This window comes from Mobula birostris, chromosome 1 (genome assembly GCF_030028105.1).
Source record: "Mobula birostris isolate sMobBir1 chromosome 1, sMobBir1.hap1, whole genome shotgun sequence".
Taxonomy (NCBI): Eukaryota; Metazoa; Chordata; class Chondrichthyes; order Myliobatiformes; family Myliobatidae; genus Mobula; species Mobula birostris.
This window is the reverse complement of record NC_092370.1, coordinates 86818034-86841696: the sequence shown is the minus strand read 5'-3', so window position 1 is coordinate 86841696 and position 23663 is coordinate 86818034. Positions and strand designations below refer to the sequence as shown.

The 23663-nt window shown below is 40.2% G+C and overlaps 1 protein-coding gene across 6 annotated transcripts in view; it reads right to left on the bottom strand.

Moving 5' to 3' along the window:
* LOC140197938 (protein spire homolog 1-like) overlaps positions 1-23663 on the bottom strand; it is a 213682-nt gene that overhangs the window by 81402 nt on the left and 108617 nt on the right. For all 6 annotated transcript variants that reach the window (XR_011886069.1, XM_072258572.1, XM_072258583.1 and 3 more), the window contains exons 4-5: positions 18347-18472; positions 3366-3449 (exon numbers count right to left, since the gene is read on the bottom strand). Coding sequence is in view for 5 of the 6 variants with exons in the window: in XM_072258572.1 (XP_072114673.1) it covers positions 3366-3449; positions 18347-18472 (210 nt within the window). In the remaining variant the exon portion in view is untranslated. The remainder of the gene's footprint in view (positions 1-3365; positions 3450-18346; positions 18473-23663) is intronic.

Genomic DNA, 23663 nt, shown 5'->3' with positions numbered 1-23663 from the left:
AGACAGGGTCAGCAGAGGGGAGGATGGTTTTCATCATAGATTGAGCTGTGCTCACAACTTTTTGCAAGGTCCCCTAATTGCCCACTTCAAGGAGATTTGTTGTTCTCTGGGGAACCCCTAGCTCTACCCAAAGTCCCTACTCAATTTATAAATGTTTAATAAGAACTATTTGTTTTTATAATTACACCTCTACTTCTTAGATAATGAACCATCCACCCAGACTGTATGAAGTTCTAGGGATTAGAGAGATGGATTACCCCCATGGGAAGAATACCTCAAGGAGCAAATGGAAAGATGAGGAAATGGGAGGCAAAATTTCACAAGAAAGCAATGCCAGAAATAAAATTTGCCAGTAAGTTTTATTACTTCCTTAAAACTTCACCTGTCTACAAGGAGAGGGATGGCAGTTACACGTTGGGGTACATATATTAACAACATTTAAATGACACTTGGACAGGTACATGGATCGGAAAGGTTTAGAAGTATATGGGTAAATGTGACTAGCTTAGAGGGATAGATGAACCAACTGGGCCAAAGGACTGTGCTTTTTGGTTCTAGTCAATTTCATTAAATATACAGTATTTACCTTTGCTCTTATTGGTACATCATTGATTCAGCACCATCACCATCACACAACAGTTACTCACAGAGAAAGCCATTCAGACCATTAAATATGTAGATGCTCCTAGTAGATAGTTCCCAATAGTATGAGTGCCTAGGACCATAGTATTAGTCAGAACACAAGGACATCCCTTTGGAATAGATATTAGGTGGGATTTCTTTAGCCAGGGGGTGGTGAATCTGTAGAATTCACTGTCATAGACGGCTGTGAAATACATCCGCTGTGATCGAATAGCAGAGCAGACCCGATGGGCCAAATGGACTAATTCTGCTCCTATGTCTTATGGTCTTACAGAAACCCCTTCAGTCCTGATGCCCCATTTTTTCCCTCAAATGCTGATCCAGTTCCTTCTTCAGAGCACTGAATAATCCCATACAAACATAAAAATAAAATTCCAGATCACAGAAGTATCTGGAAAAGAAAATTAACTCTCCCTTGTATGCTTTGTCTGTACCTTTAAATATTTGTCCTTGATCCACGAGCCATGTGCTGAGTGAACAGCTGCTCCTGTTTCTCATTTATGATCTTCAAGTCTCCCCTCAACCCTTGCTCCAAGGAGCTGCTCTAATCTAACCTTATAGCTTAAATATTATAGCAGTAACATTTTATTCTACATTGTTATTATTTTACATTATTCTACCTCAATGCACTGTGTAATGATTTGATGAGTATGAACAGTTTGCAAGACAAGTTTTTCACTGCATATTGGTGCATACTTTATACTTTATTGTCGCCAAACAATTGGTACTAGAATGTACAATCATCACAGCGATATTTGATTCTGCGCTTCACACTCCCTTGATTACAAATATTAAATATTAAACATATTTAAAATTACTAAATATTAACAATTTAAATTATAAATCATAAATAGAACATAGAAAAATGGGAAGTAAGGTAGTGCAAAAAAACCGAGAGGCAGGTCCAGATATTTGGAGGGTATGGCCCAGATCCGGGTCAGGATCCGTTCAGCAGTCTTATCACAGTTGGAAAGAAGCTGTTCCCAAATCTGGCCGTACGAGTCTTCAAGCTCCTGAACCTTCTCCCGGAGGGAAGAAGGACGAAAAGTGTGTTGGCTGGGTGGGTCTTGTCCTTGATTATCCTGGTAGCACTGCTCCGACAGCGTGCGCTGTAAAGTGAGTCCAAGGACGGAAGATTGGTTTGTGTGATGTGCTGTGCCGTGTTCACAATCTTTTGCAGCTTCTTTCAGTCTTGGACAGGACAACTTCCATACCAGGTTGTGATGCATCCTAGAAGAATGCTTTCTACGGCGCATCTATAAAAATTAGTGAGGGTTTTAGGGGACACGTCAAATTTCTTTAGTTTTTTCAGGAAGTAAAGGTGCTGGTGGGCCTTCTTGGCAGTGAACTCTGCTTGATTGGACCAAGTCAGGTCATTTGTGATATTGACCCTGAGGAACTTAAAACTTTTGACCTGTTCCACTTGCGCACCACCGATATAAATTGGGTCGTGCGGTCCGCTACTCCTTCTGAAGTCAACAACCAATTCCTTCATCTTGCTGACGTTGAGGGATAGGTTATTGTCTTCGCACCATGCCACCAGGTTCTTAATTTCCTCTCTATACTCAAACTCATCATTACCCGAGATACGGCCTACAATTGTTGTGTCAATAATGAACAATGTAACAATAATAAACCAATATCAATACCAAACCTTTCAACTCAGAGCCACTGAAATTAATTGTTCCTGTACCCTTTAAGAACTTTTACACCTCGCCAAATACCAAGTGACTTTCACTGGCCATAATACAGTGTACCCAGTTAATTGGGCTATCAGTTAATCAGGGCAGCCACCTACTTGGGACAAGTCTTAAAGATCAAATCCTAAATCGAGAAACTAGCCAGGATTCTCTTTGTTTATTTGGGACACTATGCCACTAATTTGAGGTAGGAGACTGTTGCTGAACAGTTTCTAACTAGAAACAAGAGAAAATCTGCAGGTGCTAACTAGAGTCAGTCACATGCACTTGCATGACCATTGGACACTACACAGTGCTTAAGGCAATCAGTTTTTAAATAGTGTCAGTTGCATGTGTTTGTGTTTAAAAAGTAGTGATTTTTGTCACTGATAATTCACGAGAAATAAGCAGCAAAACAACTTGGAACTGTTTTGCTTATCGTGGTTTCAAGCATTCAGTCTTGGAACTAGCAGTAACAGCCAGGAGTGAAAATGAAACAATTTCACTACTTCAACAAGTTAGAAAGTACGAAGAATTGGTAGGTATCGACAATCATCTTGAATGTTACAATGAAAATGAAGATTTGGAGGCTGCAATAATCAAAAACATTGTATGAAGACAGTCCATGTGTCTGTTCTGTGTTTATTTATTTAGTCAATCAAAAGAACCCGGCAGATAAATTCCTCTGTTCATAAATATTAGGAACTAATACGCAGCTTTAAGGTAGTGTAGAGGTATTGGTAGTGTTCTAATTTGTTCTGTATTTCATTTAAATACATATATTGTTACTCAGTTAAATGGTAGTTTGCCATTTTTATTCCTTTTAACTATTTCCATGAAGTTGGCTAATTGGGGCAGCCACTTAATTGGGCCAAAAGGTACTGGTCCCGATGTGTCCCAATTAACTGGAATCCAATGTACTCCATTTTCAGCCTAGTCACTAATAATAGAATTTTGCAGATATCTGTGCATTACAAAATCAATTACATTAAATATATTAATATAAAGAGAAGAGATGCTGTTTCTTTAATCATGGCAACTTACCCAGTCAAAATTATTGAGCTCATCGAGTTCCACGTTAGGTTGGCAGCTTACATCCTCATTAAGTGCCTGCATTCTCCTCAGATTCTGCCAAGGAAAAGGTAGCATGTTAGGATCATCAAACCATATAGGAGGAGATAGTTCAACACGTTATGCCTGCACCGCTCTTTCAAAGGGTCATAGACGCTACAGCACAGAAACAGAACCCTTCAGCCCATTGGGTCAATTAACCATCCTTTTCTCATGAATCACTGTGCATAAAGGGGACAAAATCGATCACAGAATTCTCTTTGGAGCAAAAGAAAATTGCAAATCTATATTAAAGTTAAATAAAAGAATGCTGAAGATGCTCAACGGGTTGGACAAATCCATAGAGACGGAACCATAGTCAACATTTCAAGGCCATGTCTATTTATCAGAACTGGAAAAGGCAGGAGACATGGTGGACAGACGGGAGATGTGGGGAGAGCAGACCGAATGCTGACGGTTGGGGTACAGACCAAAGTTGGTAAGGTATCAAATGTTTTAAAAACCAGCTTTAAGAGATGGAAGAGAAGGAAAGCAAAAGAACAAACTGAAACTGATATATTTAAAGACTGATTACCCGAAAATTGCTGAATTTAGTACAGCATTGATTTGCAAGGATTGCAACATGCCCAGATGAAGGATGAGGGACCATTGTCCAGTTTATAAAAAAGGATTCATTGCAATACATAGGAAGACAAAGCCAGAGCAGGACAGCAGAGTAGGAGCAAGATAAAGAATTAAAGTTACAGGCAGCCAGAGCCTCAGAACCTCTCCATGGACTGAACAGACAAAATAGTCAACCAGTCTGTGTTTAGTTACCCCCAACACAGAGAAGACAGCACATGGCCACCAAATGCAGTACAGAATCAGAATTACTATCATTGATGTATGACGTGAAATTTGATGTATTTGCAGCAACAATAAAGTGAAAAAACATAAAAATCTATCAATTACAAAAGTCAACAGTCCAAAAAAGAGAATAGTGAGGTAGTGTTCGTGGGCTCAAAGACTGTTCAGATATCTGATGGCAGAGTACAGTAGATAGGAAGAGGAGTGTTAGATCCTTCATGATGGGAGTGAAAGAGGTAAAAGAGCAGGTGTTGGATGGGGACATGACATGAGAAGAAGAGTTAGATAAGACTAACAGAGGGAATGGACCTTGTCAAATATTTAAAGCTGAGGGAAGAGAAAAACAACTTTGATCAGCACTATTGCAGACATTCCCTCTGTTCTCACCACTCTTCCCCTTTGCCCAACTGAAAACATTCTTGTTTCCTTACTTTCCAGTTTTGATGAAGAGTTATTGACTTGTAATATTGATTCCTTTTCCCTCTCTACAGACCTGCCTGATGAGTGTTTCTGGTATTTTCAGATAATTCATTTTGTCAGTTTTGCCCTGAACACTTCCATAGATTTCCATAAATATAATCTAATCTATCTTCTGAATTCTCACGAATACAGGCCTACAGTCATCAACTGCTTTTCATATGACAACCTGTTCAATCCTGCAACCACTTTTGTGAACCTCCTTTGAACCATCTGCCATTTCAGCACATCCTTTCTAAGATAAGGGGCCAAAAAGGTGGAGCTCAGGAGGATGATGGCGCCTAATGGCAACTCCTTTGCTTGCTTCTTCGAAAACAGCTTTATTTCTATCTTTGATATCTCTTTTATTTCCCTTTCAAACCATGAGCTGGAGTTATACACTTACTTCGGATTTTGTGGAAATGGCACCCGCTCTCAGGGCCTCACGACCGGCCGCTTTTCGATATGCCAAGGACGCGGCCTGGAAGACTAGGGTGCCTTCAGGGTGCCAGATTTTCGTGGCTCTGGAGGTGGGCTGATTCGAGGCCGGTGCTGCCGCCTGATATGTTGTGGGAGTACACAGGAGATCGAAAGCTGTGAGCTTGCTGCTGGCTGTGTGCCCGGGGACCCGAGTTCTTTGGGCACAGAGCTCAGAAAAAGCAGCGCAACAGACTTTTAACACCGTAAATCAGCAAGTTGTTTGTTATGTCTCCTCTCTCATTGTGAAACGGGGACACCTCTTTTTCCCTTACTAGAGAGCAACAGCGCGAGAGGGAGCGAGAGAGAGAGACTGTTGTATGTCAAATACCAGGTGAACGAGTAGTATTTGGGGTACCGCATGTCTGTGTCCTTATTGATACTTTGCTGCAAGCTCGCGTGCTCGGTGGGGGGTGCTGATGCTTTTTTGCTGGTGGGGTGGGGTCGTTGCTTTGCTGCATCTCTGTTTTCATTGATGTTTGCAAAGAAAAAGAATTTCAGGATGTATATCGTATATATTTCTCTGACATTAAATGTACCAATTGAAACTTATTGAAAACTGCTCACAATACTCCAAGTGAGGCCTCACCAATACATCCTTGCTTTTATATTCCAGTCCTCTTGAAATGAATGCTAATACTGCATTTGCTTTCCTCACCACAGACTTGACCTGCAAATTAACCTTTGGAGAACCCTGCATAAGGACTCCCAAGTCCCTTTGCACCTCAGTTTTTGTATTTTCTCTCCATTCAGAAAATGGTCAATCCTTTTATTTCTTCTACCAAAGAGCATGACCGTACACTTCCCAACACTGTATTCCATCTGCCATTTTTTTGCCCAGTTTCCTAATCTAAGTCCTTCTGTAGCCTCTCTACATCCTCAAAACTACCTGTCCCTCCACCTATCTTCATATCGCCTGCAAATTTTGCAACAAAGCCATAATTCCATCATCCAAACCATTGACATACAACGTAAAAAGAATCCGTCCTAACACAGACCCCTGTGGAATACCACTAATTACCGGCAGCCAGCCTGAAAAGGTTTTCTTTATTCCCACTCTTTGCCTCCTACCAATCAGCCACTGCTTTATCCATGCTAGAATCTTTCCTGTAATCCCATGGGCTCATAGGTTGTTAAGTATTCTCAGGTGTGGCAGTTGTCAAAGGCCTTCTGAAAATCCAAGTACACAACACAACTGATTCTCCTTTGTCTATCCTGCTTGTTAATTCTTCAAAGAATTCCAACAAATTTGTAAGGACAGATTCTCCCTTGAGGAAACCATGTTAACTACGGCCTATTTTATCATGTGCCTCCAAGTATCCTGAGAGCACATCCTTAATAATCAACTCGTCTTTCCAACCACTGAGGTCAGACTAAATGACCTATAGTTTCCTTTCTTCTGCCTCTCTCCCTTCTTGAAAAGTAGAGTGACATTTACAATTTTCCAATCTTCTGGAACTATTCCAGAATCTAGTGAGTATTGGAAGATCATTATTCATTCCTTCACGATCTCTTCAGCCACCTCTTTCAGAACCCTGGGTGTACACCAACTGGTCCAGGTGACTTATCTACCTTCAGACCTTTCAGTTTCCCAAGAACCTTCTCTCTAGTTATGGTAACTCTAGTCACTCACTTCATGACCCCTGACACTTAGAACTTCCACCATACTGCTAGTGTCTTTCACTGTGAAGACTGATGCAAAAAGCTGATTCAGTTCATATGCCATTTCGTTGTCCCCCATTACTACCTCTCTAGCATTGCTTTCCAGCGGCCCGATATCCACTCTTGCCTCTCTTTTACACCTTATGTAACTGAAGAAACTTCTGGTATCCGCTTTAATATTATTGGTCAGCTTACTTTTATATTCCATCTTTACCTTCTTAATGACTTTTTTAAGTTGCCTTCTGTTGGTTTTTAAAAGCTTTCCGATCCTCTAACTTCCCACTAATTTTTGTTCTATTATATGCCCTCTCTTTGGCTTTTATGTTGGCTTTTACTTCTCTTGTTAACCACAGTTGTGTCATCTTTCCTTTAAAATACTTCTTCCTCCTGTGCCTTCCAAATTGCTTCCAGAGATTCCAGCTACTCAGCCGCCATCCCTGCTTGTGTTCTTTCCCAATCAATTAGTCTCTCATGCCTCTGTAATTTCCCTTATTCCACTGTAATACTGATTCATCTGACTTTAGCTTCTCCTTCTCAAATTTCAGGATGAATTCGATCATATTGTGATCACTTGCCCCTAAGGGTATTTTTACCTTCAGGTCTCTAATCAATTCTGGTTCATTGCACAACATGCTCTGGAGTGCTCTAAAAGAGATGTGAAGAGTACTATATAAAAATACAAGCGTTTCTTTGTAGTTTTTATCACTGTAAATGTAACAATGCCTGATTTTAATACCAGGGTAGATTTAAATTATAATGTTTCTTCAGAAGCTGATAATTACTCAGAGAAACAACAGGATCTATTTTGGGAATACTTAATAAAGTATTAATTTTAACTGAAGAATTCTAAAAGGCAGTGAGTATGATCCTCACAGTCACACAGCACAGAAAAAGGCCCCTGGGGCCACCATCTCCATTCCAAAAATTCTTTTTTAAATCTTTTTATTGAATAAGTATACAAAAAGGTAAGCCATATAGGCACTAATACACTGTTAGAATATAATAAAATTACAGGAAGCATTAATACAAAAAAAAATGATACAATGTAATTTAAACATAACATACTAAGGTAACATAATAGTATACTAATTTTTATATATATATATATATATATAATATATATATCAATAAAGGAAAAAAAAACCCAAAAAAACCCACCGTGCAACTAACTAAAAGCAAAGCAAAGCAATGGGCTAACTTGGAACCAAACAGAGTTAAAAAACTTAAAATCACGTCCTCAATCCTGACCTCCATTAAAAACAGTAAAAAAAACAAGAAGGGTATATAAACATGGAGCAAAAAAAGAGGAGAAAAAAAATTACATTAAATGAAAATATTGAATAAAAGATCTCCAGGTCTGTTCAAATTTAAGTGAGGAATCATAAAGATTGCTTCTAATTTTCTCCAAATTCAAGCATAATATCGTCTGAGAAAACCAAAAAAAGGTGGTTGGAGCATTAAGCTCTTTCCAATGTTGTAAGATACATCTTTTCGCCATTAAAGTAAGAAATGCAATCATTCTACGGGCTGAAGGAGAAAGGTTACTGGAAATTTTAGGTAGTCCGAAGATAGCAGTAATAGGGTGAGGAGAGATATCTATATTCAATACCTTGGAGATAATATTAAAAATGTCTCTCCAAAAAGTTTCCAGAGTAGGACAAGACCAAAACATATGAGATAAAGAGGCTATCTGCCCCGGACATCTATCACAAAAAGGATTAATATGAGGATAAAAGTGAGCTAATTTATCTTTGGACATATGTGGTCTATGAACAACTTTAAATTGAATTAGGGAATGTTTAGCACAGATAGAGGAAGTATTGACTAATTGTAAAATTTGCCCCCAGTCATCCACGGAAATGATAGACCCCAATTCCTGTTCCCAATCTACCCTAATCTTATCAAATGGAGCTTCCCTAAGTTTCATAATAATATTATAACTCATAGCCGATGCACCTTTCTGACATGGATTAAGGTTAATTATAGTATCTAAAATGTATGTAGGAGGAAGCATTGGAAAAGAAGAAAGTATAGTACTTAGGAAATTTCTAACTTGTAGATATCTAAAAAAATGTATTCTTGATAAATGATATTTATTAGATAATTGTTCAAAAGACATAAGGGAACCATCTAAAAATAAATCCAAAAACCGTGAAATACCCTTAGTCTTCCAAATTTGAAAAGCACGATCCGTAAAAGAGGGAGGAAAAGATATGTTACCTAAGATAGGAATCGCTAGCCCAAATTGGTTAAGATCAAAAAATTTTCTGAATTGAAACCAAATACATAAGGTATATTTAACTATCGGGTTAGATACCTGTTTGGGGCGTTTCAATCAAAAGGAAGAGAGGAACCTAAAATAGAGCCAAGTGTATAGCCCTGAACAGATTGTAATTCCAATGCTACCCATTTAGGAATGGATAGTATATCCTGGTCAAGTAACCAAACTTTCATATGTCGAATATTAATTGCCCAATAATAGAATCTAAAGTTAGGTAATGCTAAACCTCCATCTCTCTTAGCTTTCTGTAAATGTATTTTACCCAGTCTCGGGTTTTTATTCTGCCAAATAAATGAAGAAATTTTGGAGTCAACTTTATCAAAAAAAGATTTTGGAACAAAGATTGGTAATGCCTGAAATATATATAAAAATTTTGGCAAAAAAAACATTTTAACTGCATTAATACGACCAATCAAAGTTAAATATAAAGGAAACCATTAAGATGAAAGTTGAATAATATGGTCAATTAAGGGTAAAAAGTTAATCTTAAATAAATCTTTGTATTTACAAGTAATTTTAATCCCAAGATATGAAAAATAATTATTAATCAATTTAAATGGAAAGTTATGATATAAGGGAAGTTGTTTATTAATCGGGAAAAGTTCACTCTTACTAAGATTTAATTTATAACCTGAAAAGAGACTAAATTGTGCTAATAGCTCTAAAACAGCAGGGATGGATTTTTGAGGATTAGAAATATATAAAAGTAAGTCATCAGCATAGAGTGATATTTTACGGGACTTTAAACCCCGAGTTACCCCAGTAATATTTGGAGATTCTCGAATGGCAATTGCAAGAGGTTCTAATGCAATATCAAATAATAAAGGACTAAGAGGACAACCTTGTCGAGTACCTCGAAAGAGAGGGAAAAAAGGTGAGCTTAGAGAGTTGGTACGGACCGAGACCACAGGAGAATGATATAACAGTTTGATCCAGGATATAAATTTCGAGCTAAAATTAAACATTTCAAGCACCTTAAATAAGTAAGGCCATTCTACTCTATCAAAAGCTTTCTCAGCATCTAAAGAGATAACACACTCAGGAACATTTTGTGAGGGGGTATAAACAATATTTAACAGTGTGCGAATGTTATAAAAAGAGTAACGACCTTTAATAAAACCCGTTTGGTCTTCCAAAATAATAAAAGGAAGTACTTTTTCTAATCTGTTTGCTAATAACTTAGAAAAAACTTTAGAATCAACATTTAATAAAGATATTGGTCTATAAGATGCACATTGAGCAGGATCTTTATCCTTCTTTAATATTAGAGAGATTGACGCTCTATTGAAAGATTCGGGAAGTTTACCAAGTTTTAATGAAGCCTCAAAAACCCTACAGAACCAAGGGATTAATGAAGGTGCAAAACATTTATAAAATTCTACGGTAAACCCATCAGGGCCAGGAGCTTTCCCCAAATTCATAGAGGAAATAACATTCTTAATCTCATCAGTGGTAATGGGAGTATCTAACATAGAAGACATATCCTGTGAAATCTCAGGGAAGTCTACGTTATCTAAAAAATCATTCATATATTTAGAGTCTCGAGGAGACTCTGATTGATATAAGGAAGAATAAAAATCACAGAAGGTTTGATTAATCCCCGCATGATCAAGTATCAGTCGGTCATTTTGGTTATAAATCTGATTAATTTGAGATTTAGCATAATTAGACTTCAATTGATTAGCCAGCAGTTTGCCAATTTTGTCACTGTGTACATAAAATTCACTTCTTGTTTTCTTTAATTGGTTTACAATCAAGGACGAAAGTAATAAACTGTGTTCCATTTGAAGTTCAGTTCTTTGTTTATATAACTCCTCAGAGGGAGCTGTAACATATTTCTTATCAATTTCCTTAATCTTGTCCACAATTACCAACTCCTCCTGCTTCAGCTTCTTCCTCAAAGCAGCAGAATACGAGATAATCTGACCACGAATATAAGCTTTAAAAGTATCCCAAAGAATGTTCACAGAAATATCCTCTGCATAGTTAATTGTAAAAAAAAAGATCAATCTGTTCATTCATAAAGTTAACAAAGTCCGGGTCCTGAAGCAACAGCAAATTAAAACACCATTGTCTATTATTTTGTGTATTGGCCTGAATTTTAATAGAAAGCTTAAGTGGAGCATGATCCGAAATGGTTATAGAGTCATAATCACATTTAATCACTGAAGAAATAAGACGAGAGTCAATAAAGAAATAATCAATTCTTGAATAGGAATGGTGAACATGTGAAAAAAAAGAAAAATCTTTTTCCTGAGGATGCAGAAAACGCCAAATGTCCGTCGACCCAGAATCAGAGAGGAATGAATTAATCAAAGTTGCAGATTTATTAGGTAAGGTCCGTAGAGGAGCCGAACAGTCCAAAGCTGGAGATAAACAGGTATTAAGATCTCCGCCCCAGTTCAATGAAAACTCATTCAAATTCGGGAACTGATTGAATAATGATGTATAAAATTCTGGACAGTCCATATTAGGAGCATAAACATTAACCAAAACTACCTTTTTATTAAATAGTAGACCACTAACCAGTAGAAATCTACCATTCGGATCAGAAATAATATCATGTTGTATAAAAGTAACTGAGGAGTCTATAAAAATAGACGCCTCGAATCTTAGCGTTGGAGTTCGAATGAAACTGTTGGCCCTTCCAGAATTTAAAAAAACGTAGTCTGTCCCCCCTTCGCACATGGGTCTCTTGTAAAAATAAAATTTGTGCTTTAAGTCTCCGGAACACTTTAAAAGCTTTTTTCCTTTTAATTGGATGATTAAGACCATTAGTATTCCAGGAGACAAAATTAATAATAGACTCCATAAACCCTAAAGTCAACCCGCAACAAGAAGGATTGACGATAGGCTCGACCCATGAACCCGGAAAGGGAACAGAACAAATAAGAGATACCGGGAAGAAGAACGCAACCAATACTTCAATAATGTACATAGCCCAAGAAGAAAGAAACTAAAACGTGAAGCCCCTCCCACCACCCCCCACCCCATGACCCCAAGGCTAAATCTAACACAGACCAGCCAGAAAGCAAGCAAGCACTAAAACTACCCCCATGACTTCTGGTATACGCTCCCTAAAAAAAGTGTAAATATAAAAAAGATCAGCTAGTTATAAAACAGTAAAAGAATAAAAAAAGGTAAATCAATTAAAACACTTAATATAACAGAGAAAAAGCCAGAAAATATAAAAAAAACGCAACAAACCCCAGACCCTATGAGTAAACAAAAAAAGAAATGAGATTATTAACATAAACTAGTGATGAAAACCTACAAAAAGAAGTAAATTTAAAAACTACAAAATTTAAGGCCTCAAAGGAAACACGTAGAATGACGGTGAGGGAATAACCACCCAGAATCCCCTGGGAAAAAGAAAGGAATGACGCAGATAGAAAGAAAGTTTAGCAACCATATTAATTAATCAAAAATAAACTTTTCTGCCCATATAAGGCAAAAAAAAATTAAAACTGACAAATTCACAACCTCCAATCAAACGGAGATAGTTAAAAATTACGATTAAGATGTTGAAGGTGAAAATTGATCCAGATAACTCTGGGCATCCGATGGAGATTCAAAAAAATGGAGGGCTCCATCCAACGTACGAATCCTTAGACGTGCAGGGTAAAGCAACGCTGGTTTTAAATCCATCTCGTAGAGTTCCGACATCACAGATCTGTAACGAACCCGTTGATCCCGAATTGGTTTACTGAAATCCTCCACGAGTCGGAACTTAAGATCCAAAAAATCAATGTAACCTTTAGATCGAACGAAACGAAGCAGTTTCTCCTTGTCCTGAAAGTAATGAAAGCGTAAGATGACATGTTGAGGTTTATCTGACTTAGACGAGTATGATGGAACTCTGTGAACACGATCCAATAACGGTGGTTGGTCAGGAAATACAGTAGGAAATGCATCTTTTAAAAGTTGAGAAAAATACTTCATAGGGTTATCAGATTCAACAGCTTCACGCACACCAATCATTCGAAGGTTCTGCCGTCGCATTCTGGATTCTAAGTCAGAGTTTTTAAAGGTCAGAAAGTCAAGTTTCTTCTTCATCACATTAATTGTTTCTTTGATTTTCTCCATCTTAAGCTTACTTTGTTGCGCGGATTTTTGAAGATCAGATATAGCTGACTGATGTTCCGTAATAGATGTTTGTATCTTATCGATTGAATCGGCAATTTTCTGGAAATTAATTGAAATTTCCGCACGAATCAGCTCCGTAACAGAGGTTGAAATTTCCCTTTGAATTAGCTCCGATATAGCTTTCAAAGTCAGCGGTGGTTCAGTCGGAGGAAAATCGGTACCTTTCGGACTAACCGGAGGTTTGCCGTCCTTCCCGTTTTTTCCATTCTTAGACATAGCAGACCTTAAACGCATCCGATTATCAAAGAGCCCAATTTATTTCAAAATATTGTAAAAGTCGATGCCTTAATGGTTAATTAAAATATAGCTGATCATAAGAAGAAAAACTCAGAGGTAATGGAGCGAGTCAAGAACACGACTTCACTCCATGAGCTCTACCGGAAGTCCCCATTCCAACAATTAAGCACCCATTTACGCTAGGTCTACAGACCAACACAAATGAACCAACTTCATATATATCAGAGGTTGGAAGAGTCGAAATTGTAGAAATAAACCAGAAATAACTAGGGCCAAGATAGAATGTGGACACAAGAGATGGCTGGTGCTAAAATCTGGAGCAATAAAACCAAACTGCTGGAGGAACTCAGTAGGTCAGGCAGCATCTATGGAAGGAAATGGACAATCGAGGTTTTGTTTGAGCCCTTTAGTCTGGACTGAAAGATGAAGGGAAATAGCAAGATAATGAGGTGAGAGGAAGGGATGGAACAAAAGCTGGCAAGTGACAGGTCGATCCAGGTAAGCAGCTCAAGGAGGTGGGAGGTAGAGGCAACATAGAGCTGAAGATGATGAAATTTAATAGGAACAGAAGGTGGAGTATGGAATCAAATAAGGAGGTGGGTAGGCAATAGGGAGCAGTAGAGGAATGGGATACAGAGGGAGGAATGCGTGGAACAATTAGAATAAAGAAAGAAACAGTGTGATAGGAGGGTGGGGGTGGAGGTTGTGTTATGATGTGTGTACATAATAAAGAACTTCAGTTCCCAGTGTACAATGCGGGTGGTTCACCCGGAACAGAAAGTGACGTTGGTGAGCTGGGTTGCAGGTGCTCAGGTCGAGCAGAAGCTATGAGCTGGGCACATGCGCTCACGTAGAGTAAAAGCCATTTACTGTAAATAAATATGCATTCATTTTACCCACGCAAGTTTGTCTTTTATCAAGAGGTGTCAAAGGGACTGGGTAAATCATGAGGGAAAAGAAAGGGTGGGGGGAGAAGGAGGTTATCTGAGGGTGGGATTCAAGTTGTAGGTAACCTAGGATGATGTGAAATTAGTACGACCCACATCACATTAACTTATTTCTTGTGTAAGAAAACTCCATGTAGGTGTAATAGAACAAGTAGCTCAACAACCAACTTGTCTGCCAGATTCCTTACTAAGATGCACCACAGAATACACCACCTACTAAACCTCGGCAAACCTGCTAGCTGTAGCAGAGCTTGGCAAGTTATCTATAACACCAATTAGTGAAGAATATTATATCATCAGTCCTTCTTTTCACAAGCCTTTGCTGAGTTATTTGGGTTCAGCCATAACTAGTCCTACTAGTATAATATGTCTGCTTTCCATCAAAGACAGGAACTGTTGGACTGTTTTGTTAACTGCTTTAACTATCTGAGGTAGTGTTTTTATACCAGAGTGGTAAATGCCTGGAGTGCACTGCTGGGAGTGGTGGTAGACGTTAATACATTAGGGTCATTTAAGGTATTCTTGGATAGGCACGTGGATGAAAGAAAAATGGAAGGCTGTGGGCTATGTAGGAGGGATTGTAAAGTTGAAAAGTCAGCAGAAAATCATAGGCTAAAGACCCTATACTGTGCTGTATGGTTGGTTCTATGTTCTATGCTTTGGAAAGGAACCATGAATTCTACTATTTGATGGTATTAATGAGAAGAGTAATGGGATCCTTAACGATAGATAGCACCTTTTTGAGGCATCACCTTTTGAAGATGTCCTTGATGCTAGGAAGGCAAATGCTCATGATGGACAAACACGAGGAATTCTGCAGATGCTGGAAATTCAAGCAACGCACATCAAAGTTGCTGGTGAACGCAGGAGGCCAGGCAGCATCGACTGTACCTCTTCCTAGAGATGCTGCCTGGCCTGCTGTGTTCACCAGCAACTTCGATGTGTGTTGCTCATGATGGAGCTGGCTGAGTTTCCTACTTTCTGTAGCCTTTTCTGATTCAGTGTGGTTGCCCCTCCATACTAAACAGCAATGGAACTATTAGAATGCTCTCCATGGTACATCTGTAGAAATTTGCGAGAGCCTTTGGTGTTATACCAAGCCGCCTCAAACTCCTAATGAAGTATAGCTGTTGTTGTGCCTTCTTTTGCAATTGTGTCAGGCCCAGGATGGATCTTCAGAGAAGTTGACAGCCAGGAACCTAAAACTGCTCACCATTTCCACTGCTGATCCCTGGACGAGGACTGGTGTGTGTTCCCCCAACTTTCCCTTCCTGAAGTCCATAATCAATTCCTTGATCATACTGACACTGTGTGCAAGGTTGTTGTTGTGACACCACTCAACTAGCTGATCTATCTCACTCCTGTATGCTTCCCTGTTACCATCTAAAATTCTGCAACAATAGCTGTGTCATCAGCAAATTTATAGATGGCATTTGAGCTGTGCCTTGCCACACAGTTGTAGGTGTAGAGAGAGAAGAGCAGTGGTCTAAGCACACATCCTAGAGTTGCACCATTATTGATTGTCAGCAAGGAGGAGAGGATATTTCCAATCCGCACTGACTGTAGTCTCCAATGAGGAAGTCAAGGATCCAGTTGTAGAAGGAGGCACAGAGGTCCAGGTTTTGGAGCTTGTTGATTAGTACTGAAGGTATGACGGCATTGAACGCTGAGCTGTATTCAACAAACAGCAGCCTGATGTAGGTATTGCTATTGTCCGGATGATCCAAGGCTGAGTGGAGAGCCAGTGAAGTTACATCTGTCATAGAATTATTGCTGTGATAGACAAATTGATGCGGGTCAGGTCCCTGCTTAGGCAGGAGTTGATTCTGGCCATGACCAAACTCTTCACGCTCTTCATCATAGTAGATGTGAGTGAAGCTGGGCGATAGTTGTTGAGGTTGCTCACCCTGCTCTTCTTGGTTCGATTGTCACCTTTTTGAAGCAGGTGGGAACGTCCAATTGCTGCAGCAGTGAGAGATTGAAGATGTCCTTGAACAGTCCCACCAGATAGCTGGCATGGGTTTTCAGTGCCCTACCAGATATACCATCATGTCCTGACACCTTGCAAGGGTTCACTCTCTCAAAAAATGTTTTGACATCATCCTCTGATCGAGAAATCACAGGGTCATGAGTTGCTGCTGGAATTCACACAGGTGTAATTTTATTCTCCTTTTCAAGACATTGAGCTCATCTGGGAGAGAAGCATCACAGCCATTCATGACATTAGGTTTTCCCTTTTAGGAAGTAATGGTCCGCAAACCCCACCTGAACTGATGTGCATCCAATTCCGCCTCCAACTTCAAATGGAATTGCTCTTTCGCTCTTAAAATAGCATTCTGTAGGTTGTACCTGGACATCTTGTATAGTTCTGGATCACCAGTATTGAATGCTACAGATCTAACTCTCAGCAGACTACAAAACTCCTGGTTCATCCAAGGCTTTTAGTTTGGGTATGTCCAGTATGCTCTTGAAGGTACACATTCATCCACACAGGTCTTGGTGAAGTCAGTGACAACTGTGGGATATTCATTCAGATTCAAAGATGGATTCCTCAGTGTTCTCCAGTCCATCCTTTCAAAGCAGTCCGCTAAGCACTCTACCTCCCTTGATCCTACCTTCATGGTCTTCACCACTGATGCTGCGGTCTTCAGTCTCTGCCTGTATGCCAGGAGAAGTATAGCTAGGCATTTGGACTTTCCAAAGCGCAGGTGTGGGATGGCACAATAAGCATTTTTGATGATGGTTTAACAGTGGTCAAATGTGTTGGCTCCTCTGGTTCCACAGGTGGTATGTTGGTGGTAGTTGTTCAGAGACTTCTTCAAGCTGATCTGGTTGAGGAGGCATCATGGATTGGCAGTAATTGACAGATAACCTTCAGCCAGGTCACCAGGTGTAATGTTTCCTTTGTTGAAATTTTGCCAAGGGATCTACCTGAGGCAGCAGGTGGAAACAAAAAATGGATGGCATGTGGAAATGGATCATGGGCATGGGATGGTCCAATATAATTTCCAGGTCCTGTTCTCCTCTATTGCTCTGAACAACTTTCTAATATAGTCCTCACTGTAACACAATCCACATCCCAAAATTCTATTACCTGCAATCTCCAGTGATCTGGGTTCCACCCTGACGTCCTGTGCTATCTGAGTTGAGTTTGAACCTTCCACATGTGACCACATGGATTTCATCTGATCCTCAAGATTTTTTCTATATCCCAAAAACATGGGGGTTAGCAGGTTAATTTCCCCACTGTCAAATTTCCCCTAATAGGTAGAGGGGGGAGCAAATGAGAATGAAGGGAAAATAAAATAGGGATAGTGTAAATGGGTATTTGATGCTCAGCACAGACTTGGTGGGCTGCAGGGCCGGTTTCCGTGTTACGAGACTCTTTGGCACTAATTAAAATTTCCAATAAAATGCAAGACCTTGGACATTATCACAGTCTCTCAGTTCTGCACCAGAGTATCAGCTCAGAATTCTGTTGTACTCCAGTATCTGAATGTCAGACTTCAACACACAACCTTCAGGCAAGTGAAGGTGTGGGATGTACAAATATACTATTCTTGCACAAGAAACAAAAATCTGCATCTGGAAATCAAAATCCAGATGAAGGGTCTTGACCTGAAGCATCACCTGTCCATTTCCCTCTACATTTGCTGCTCGACCTGCTGTGTTCCTCCAGCATTTTGTCTATTGCCTTGGATCCTGGCCTCTGTCATCTTTTACGCTGGTCTTGCACTTGGAAAAATATTCTGATATAATTCATTTAGCATGGGGAGCAAACACAAGCACATGGAACTGTGGGGATGTACAAAGAATGTCAAGTGTTCCTGAACATATCTCCTTATAAAAATCATCCTTCACTCCTCCCCGTCAGTTGTCAATGCCTCTTGGTAAGCTCTTACCTCTTTAGCACTTTTTATCTTGGCCAAGAAGGTTTGTAACTCCATGGACTCCGCGAAGAGGGCTCGGCACACAGCCGGGTAATGGTTCGGGGCCTCGGATGGGGTTGTGAGATGAGCAGCACACAACTGACAAAGAGAAAAACAAAAGGACACATTAGTCAGTCACCCTTCATGTCTCCTGACTAGGAACCTACATCATTGGGCTGCATTTTCTACTTCTGTCATTGACTGGCCTACACAAGCATTCCTCTGAGCAGTTCCTAACTCTGGTCCTCTCTGGATAACACAAAGCTGAGGTTTTGTTATGCCCATCACTCAGTCAAGAAGTCAAAGTCAAGTTTATATATGCACAGGTGCAATGAAAAACCTATGTGTAGCAGCATCATGGGTACATCGCATCAGATAAGCAGCATATAGCATCATCATTATATTCTTTCAAAAAAGAGTTAGATAGAGCTCTTAAAGATAGTGGAGTGAAGGGATATGGGGAAAAGGCAGGGAAAGGGTACTGATTGTGGTTGATCAGCCATGATCACAATGAATGATGGTGCTGGCTCAAAGGGCTGAATGACCTACTCCTGCACCTGTTGTCTATTGTCTATAAGCAGCACTCACGAGAAAAATAATTAAACATGAATCATACAGAAAATAGAACAAAGAAAGTCCACTGTAGTGCAAAGTGCTCATCGTGCTGCTATACTGAGGGAGTAATTAAGGTTGTGCAGATTGGTTCTAGAACCAAAAGTTTGAAGGGAAGAAGCTGCTCTCGAACCTGGTGATACAGAACTTTTTGCTGCAATGGTAGCTGCAGTAAGATGTCATGGCTGGATGGGAGCATCTTATATGAAGGATAGAGCCTTCTTTCTCAGAAAAAAAGCAAAGAAATGCTTGTGTGGGTCAGTCAACTCCTGAAGCTGAGGAACATGATATAAATATAACAATGTGGTCTATGCAATGTCACTAGACTGGTTTGTTATACAAGGTGATGTTCACCATTCCTCAAGTATCTATCAGGAGGAGGAAATAATTGGCAGGGTAGGCAGGTCCATGATAGCACTAGAATGGCAATTCATTGGGAGATGGCTTCAGCAGACCCAATCATTATATTCATTATCATTGCTCTATTCTTTTAAGCCTCATTTCCAAGACCATAAGAACTACCTGTAATGCATTTCCCTGAAATTTCAATATTATATTCTATTTTTTTTACAACCTAGATGTAATTATGTATGGCATGTTATGCAAAATAAAAGCTGTTCACTGTATAAGCAGTCCACGTGACAATAATAAACCCACACCAATATCAAAGCACACTGCCTGATTATCCACCCATCAGTGAGGACCTGTTGTCTGCACAGATTCATCTCCAGGAAGTTCAGCAATAGGGAATTGTTTCTGCTCCAAACATCACTAAATTCTCTTACAGTACATTTTAAGTTAGGCTTTTCAGAATGAGTTTCACCTAAACATGCCTAAAGCCATCCAAGTACATGTCAGAACAGAGAACCAATATATAGAGTATGTTCTGAACCTGTTGGTGATGATGATTTGTCCACCAATCGGAAGGACTCTAATATATCAATCCCTCAAAATATGAACAGAAAATTCGTATTTTGTATTTAAAATGGTGGAAAATAAAGGAAAATATTAAATACACTTAATACAATGAAGCAAGATAATCTACACACTTCTCTGTTTCAGTCGTTCTTGCCCATTCTTGCTGTTTCAACAGAAGCCTAACGTGGTGCAGGTTCCAAAGGCAGATTTCCCAGTGGATGTGCGGGAAAATCCATGGATGGTTTCACTCAGCTACTCCATAGCAAGTCCAATGCTGAAGAACAACAGCAGTCCGCTCTGTGCAAGTTCAGAATCTATTATCCCATGCACAAGTCCTGAACTTCTACATGATCATCCGAAACACTACCATTTCCGCAGAAAATTTGGGATACTATTTATCCAATAAAATTTCGAATTTGATACAACTCGGCAGGAATCATTTAAATTGTTTGCAAACCCTAGCAATTCTGTTAACAATTTATTTTAGTAGCTTGGCATAGCTGATACAGTAAAAACATGGAGGTTTCAAAGTAAAAGCCAGCATCAGTTTGTCCCACTTCTGTCATATCAAGTATCTGATATGTTGCTTTAATGCAATGAACTGACATGTTGTCTCTCTCATTAGCAATGGGGCAGCTTGGTATATATGGGAGTAAACTGAAACAGTATAGAGAGGTGCAGAAGGAAAATACATGGAAGCTGCAGGTAAAATTGGGTCATCATGCAAAAAATGGAAACAGAGTGGTTTTCGTGTATTGCTGCCAGGACAGATGATGAGTAAACAAACTATCTCAGCGTTTCCAGGAACTCTCTCCATTTCCCAGTCAGCCTGAACAAACTAGGCTTTATGAAGCAAGACTTAAAGGCTACTCTTTTTTTAAAGTACTCCATCGAATGATCACAGTCTTTACTCTACATTCAATCCCACTGAACAAACAACTTTATACAATGCTCAGCCCTGCCACATGAAGTCTCAGTATCGAGTCTAACTTCAACCAGAATATTCCCATTCTGCAAGCATTTTAAATTTCTGACAAACATGATTATCCACTTTGCTTGTGAGTCCGTACTCACATCACTCCTCGCCTTTCCTTTGTGGACCAGCACTGCCATCCAGATAAGCAATAACTTTATTTTTCACACTGCTTTCAAATCCATCCCAGCTCCTGCTCCCCCCTCTCTCTGAACTCCCTTCCAGTCGTATAACCTGCAAGTTATGTTCACTTCAACAACACTGCCTCTTCTTTAACGCCATTGGCACCTGCGCCTTCAGCCTCCAAGGTCATGATTTCCAGAATTCCTGCCCACAACCTCTCTGCTTCTTGTGGAATTCTGTGACACTGGAGGAAGCTACTGGATCCATAGTGCCTGTATGGGGCCAGAATACCCTCCCACGTCCTGCAGGTTACACCACAGCAGGCAATCACTGATACCCTTCAACAAGATGCTGTCAGAACTCAGCGGGTCAGACAGCATCTGTGGAGGGAAAAGGATAGTCAATGTTTTGAGTCAAACCCCTTCATATGGATGGTGTGTGCTGTACCAGATTCTAGCATCAGCAATCTCTTGCGACCAATATTCCTTAAATTGAGGACTCCCGCTTCCTCAGGCACCGGGATCTAGACCCTGATTATTCCACGGGTTTAATCAGTTTGTTTTAGCTCCCTAAAGGCAGAACTCAATGAGGTAATTTAACTGGGCTCACCGGAAGGAATACAACCCCCTCAAGATCTTCCTCTGCTTCTTGCTCTTTCATAGTGATCATACATGCAATAGAGTCACAGAATTATAGAGCACTGCAACATAGACACCAGCCATTCAGCCATCTAGTCCATGCTGAAATATTAATCTGCCTAGAGCCATCAACTTGCACTGGACCATAGCCCTCCATACCAATCCAAATCATTTCTCTTAAATGTTGAAATCAAACCCACATCCACCACTTCTGTTGGCAGCTCTCACCACTCCCTGAGTGAAGCTCCCCTTAAACAGGTTACCCTTTCAATCCAAGACCTCTTGTTCTAGTCTCATCCAACATCACTGGAAAAACAGCCTGCTTGCATTTACCCTATCTATGCCCCCATAATTTTGAATTCCTCCATCAAATCTCCCCTCATCCAGAAGAACCCTGAGGGGTTCAGGGAGTCAGCATCTCTTTTGCCCTATTTCACGTCGCAGAAGGATGGATGGTCATTAGTACTGGATTTGTCTTATTGTTGTTACGTGTACTGTAATACAATGAAAAGCTTTTGTTTTGTGTACCAGCCAGGCAGATCATACCATAAACAATTACACTGAGGTAATATAAGGAATAGGTGGTGGGGTGGAGATACATCTCTACCAAAGGTAGAGTGTTCTTTCCCTCCTCCAGCCTGCAGGTCACCCTTGGGCAAGGTGTAGCACCTGCTTACACTCCTCCACCCCGAATCACATGAGCATCTGGTGCACATCACTTGACCTGGCTATGCTACCATTCAGGCCAGGCAGACAATCTCTTGAGAATACTAATAATGGCTGGGGTCACCTGTCTTATAAAGACACTGCCCAGGTGGAAATGGTAAACCACTTCTGTAGAATTTGCCAACATGGTCATAGACCCTGGTCGCCCATGTCATACAACATTTCACATCATGATGATGATGATGAATAGAAGGCAGACAGAATGCAGAATGCCGTGTTGTAATTACAGAGGAAGTGCAGAGCAGGTGGACAAATAAAGTGCCAAGGCCACAACGAGGGAGATGGAGAGACCAAGAGTTCACCTCTAGTGTCTGAGTGGTCTGTTTGAGAGTAGTACAGTAGAGCAGAAGCTGTCCTTGAGTCTGGTGCCTTATGCTCTTAGGCTGTCATGTCTTCTTTGTTGTAGGGGAGGGGAGAAAAGAAAATGCCCAGCGTGGGAGGGGTCTTTGATTATGTCTGTTTTCCTGAGGCAGCTGGAAGTGGAGATGGAGTCAGTGCAGGGGAGGTTGGTTTGTATGATGGACTGGGCTGTGTTCTAACTTCTCGTGGTCTCGAGCAGAGCAGTTGCCACACCCAGATGCCATGCACCGGGAGAGGATGCTTCCTATGGTACATGGACTTCCTGGCAGAGTATGGGCTACAAAAGTAGGACTTGCTCCCAGTTCTGCCTGCCTGCAGAAACCAGTCTCAGCTTTTCTTTGTGTACCACAGATGGACATGTGGGGGTGCTACAGAGCAGCAGGTTAGTTCTTTTAACAACGGTTTAGGATTGTCAAACCTGTCAGTGCTGGAAGCCGTGTTAATCCTCATCACAAAGCAATTTATAAAGTAAATATTACAGGGAAAGGGATGTTGGAAATGTTCAGCAGGTTAAACATAATCTGCCAGACTATGTCAGAGGCCGGGTACCCTGCAGCGTGTGACTCACTTCCGGACAACATGAAGCCTTCCCACTATTTTCAAGGCGCGCAGGAGCGTGTTGACATTTCCCCACTTACCCCAAGGGTACTGCTCCAATAATGCCCCTGAAATTCCAGGTCAAAGCAGCAGCCTGATCGGTACTCTCGTATGATAACATGGACTCTTGGCCTCAATCTACCTTCGTTGTGATCTTGCACTTTCTCATTTACCTGCACTGCACTTTCTCTGTAGCTTTTACACTTTATTCTGCATTGTTATTGTCTTAACTTATTCTAGCTCAATGCACTGAGTAAATAATTGATCTGTATAAATGATATTGCAAGACAAGCTTTTCACTGTATCTTAGCACATGTGACCAACTACTAAACTGCTACTAATC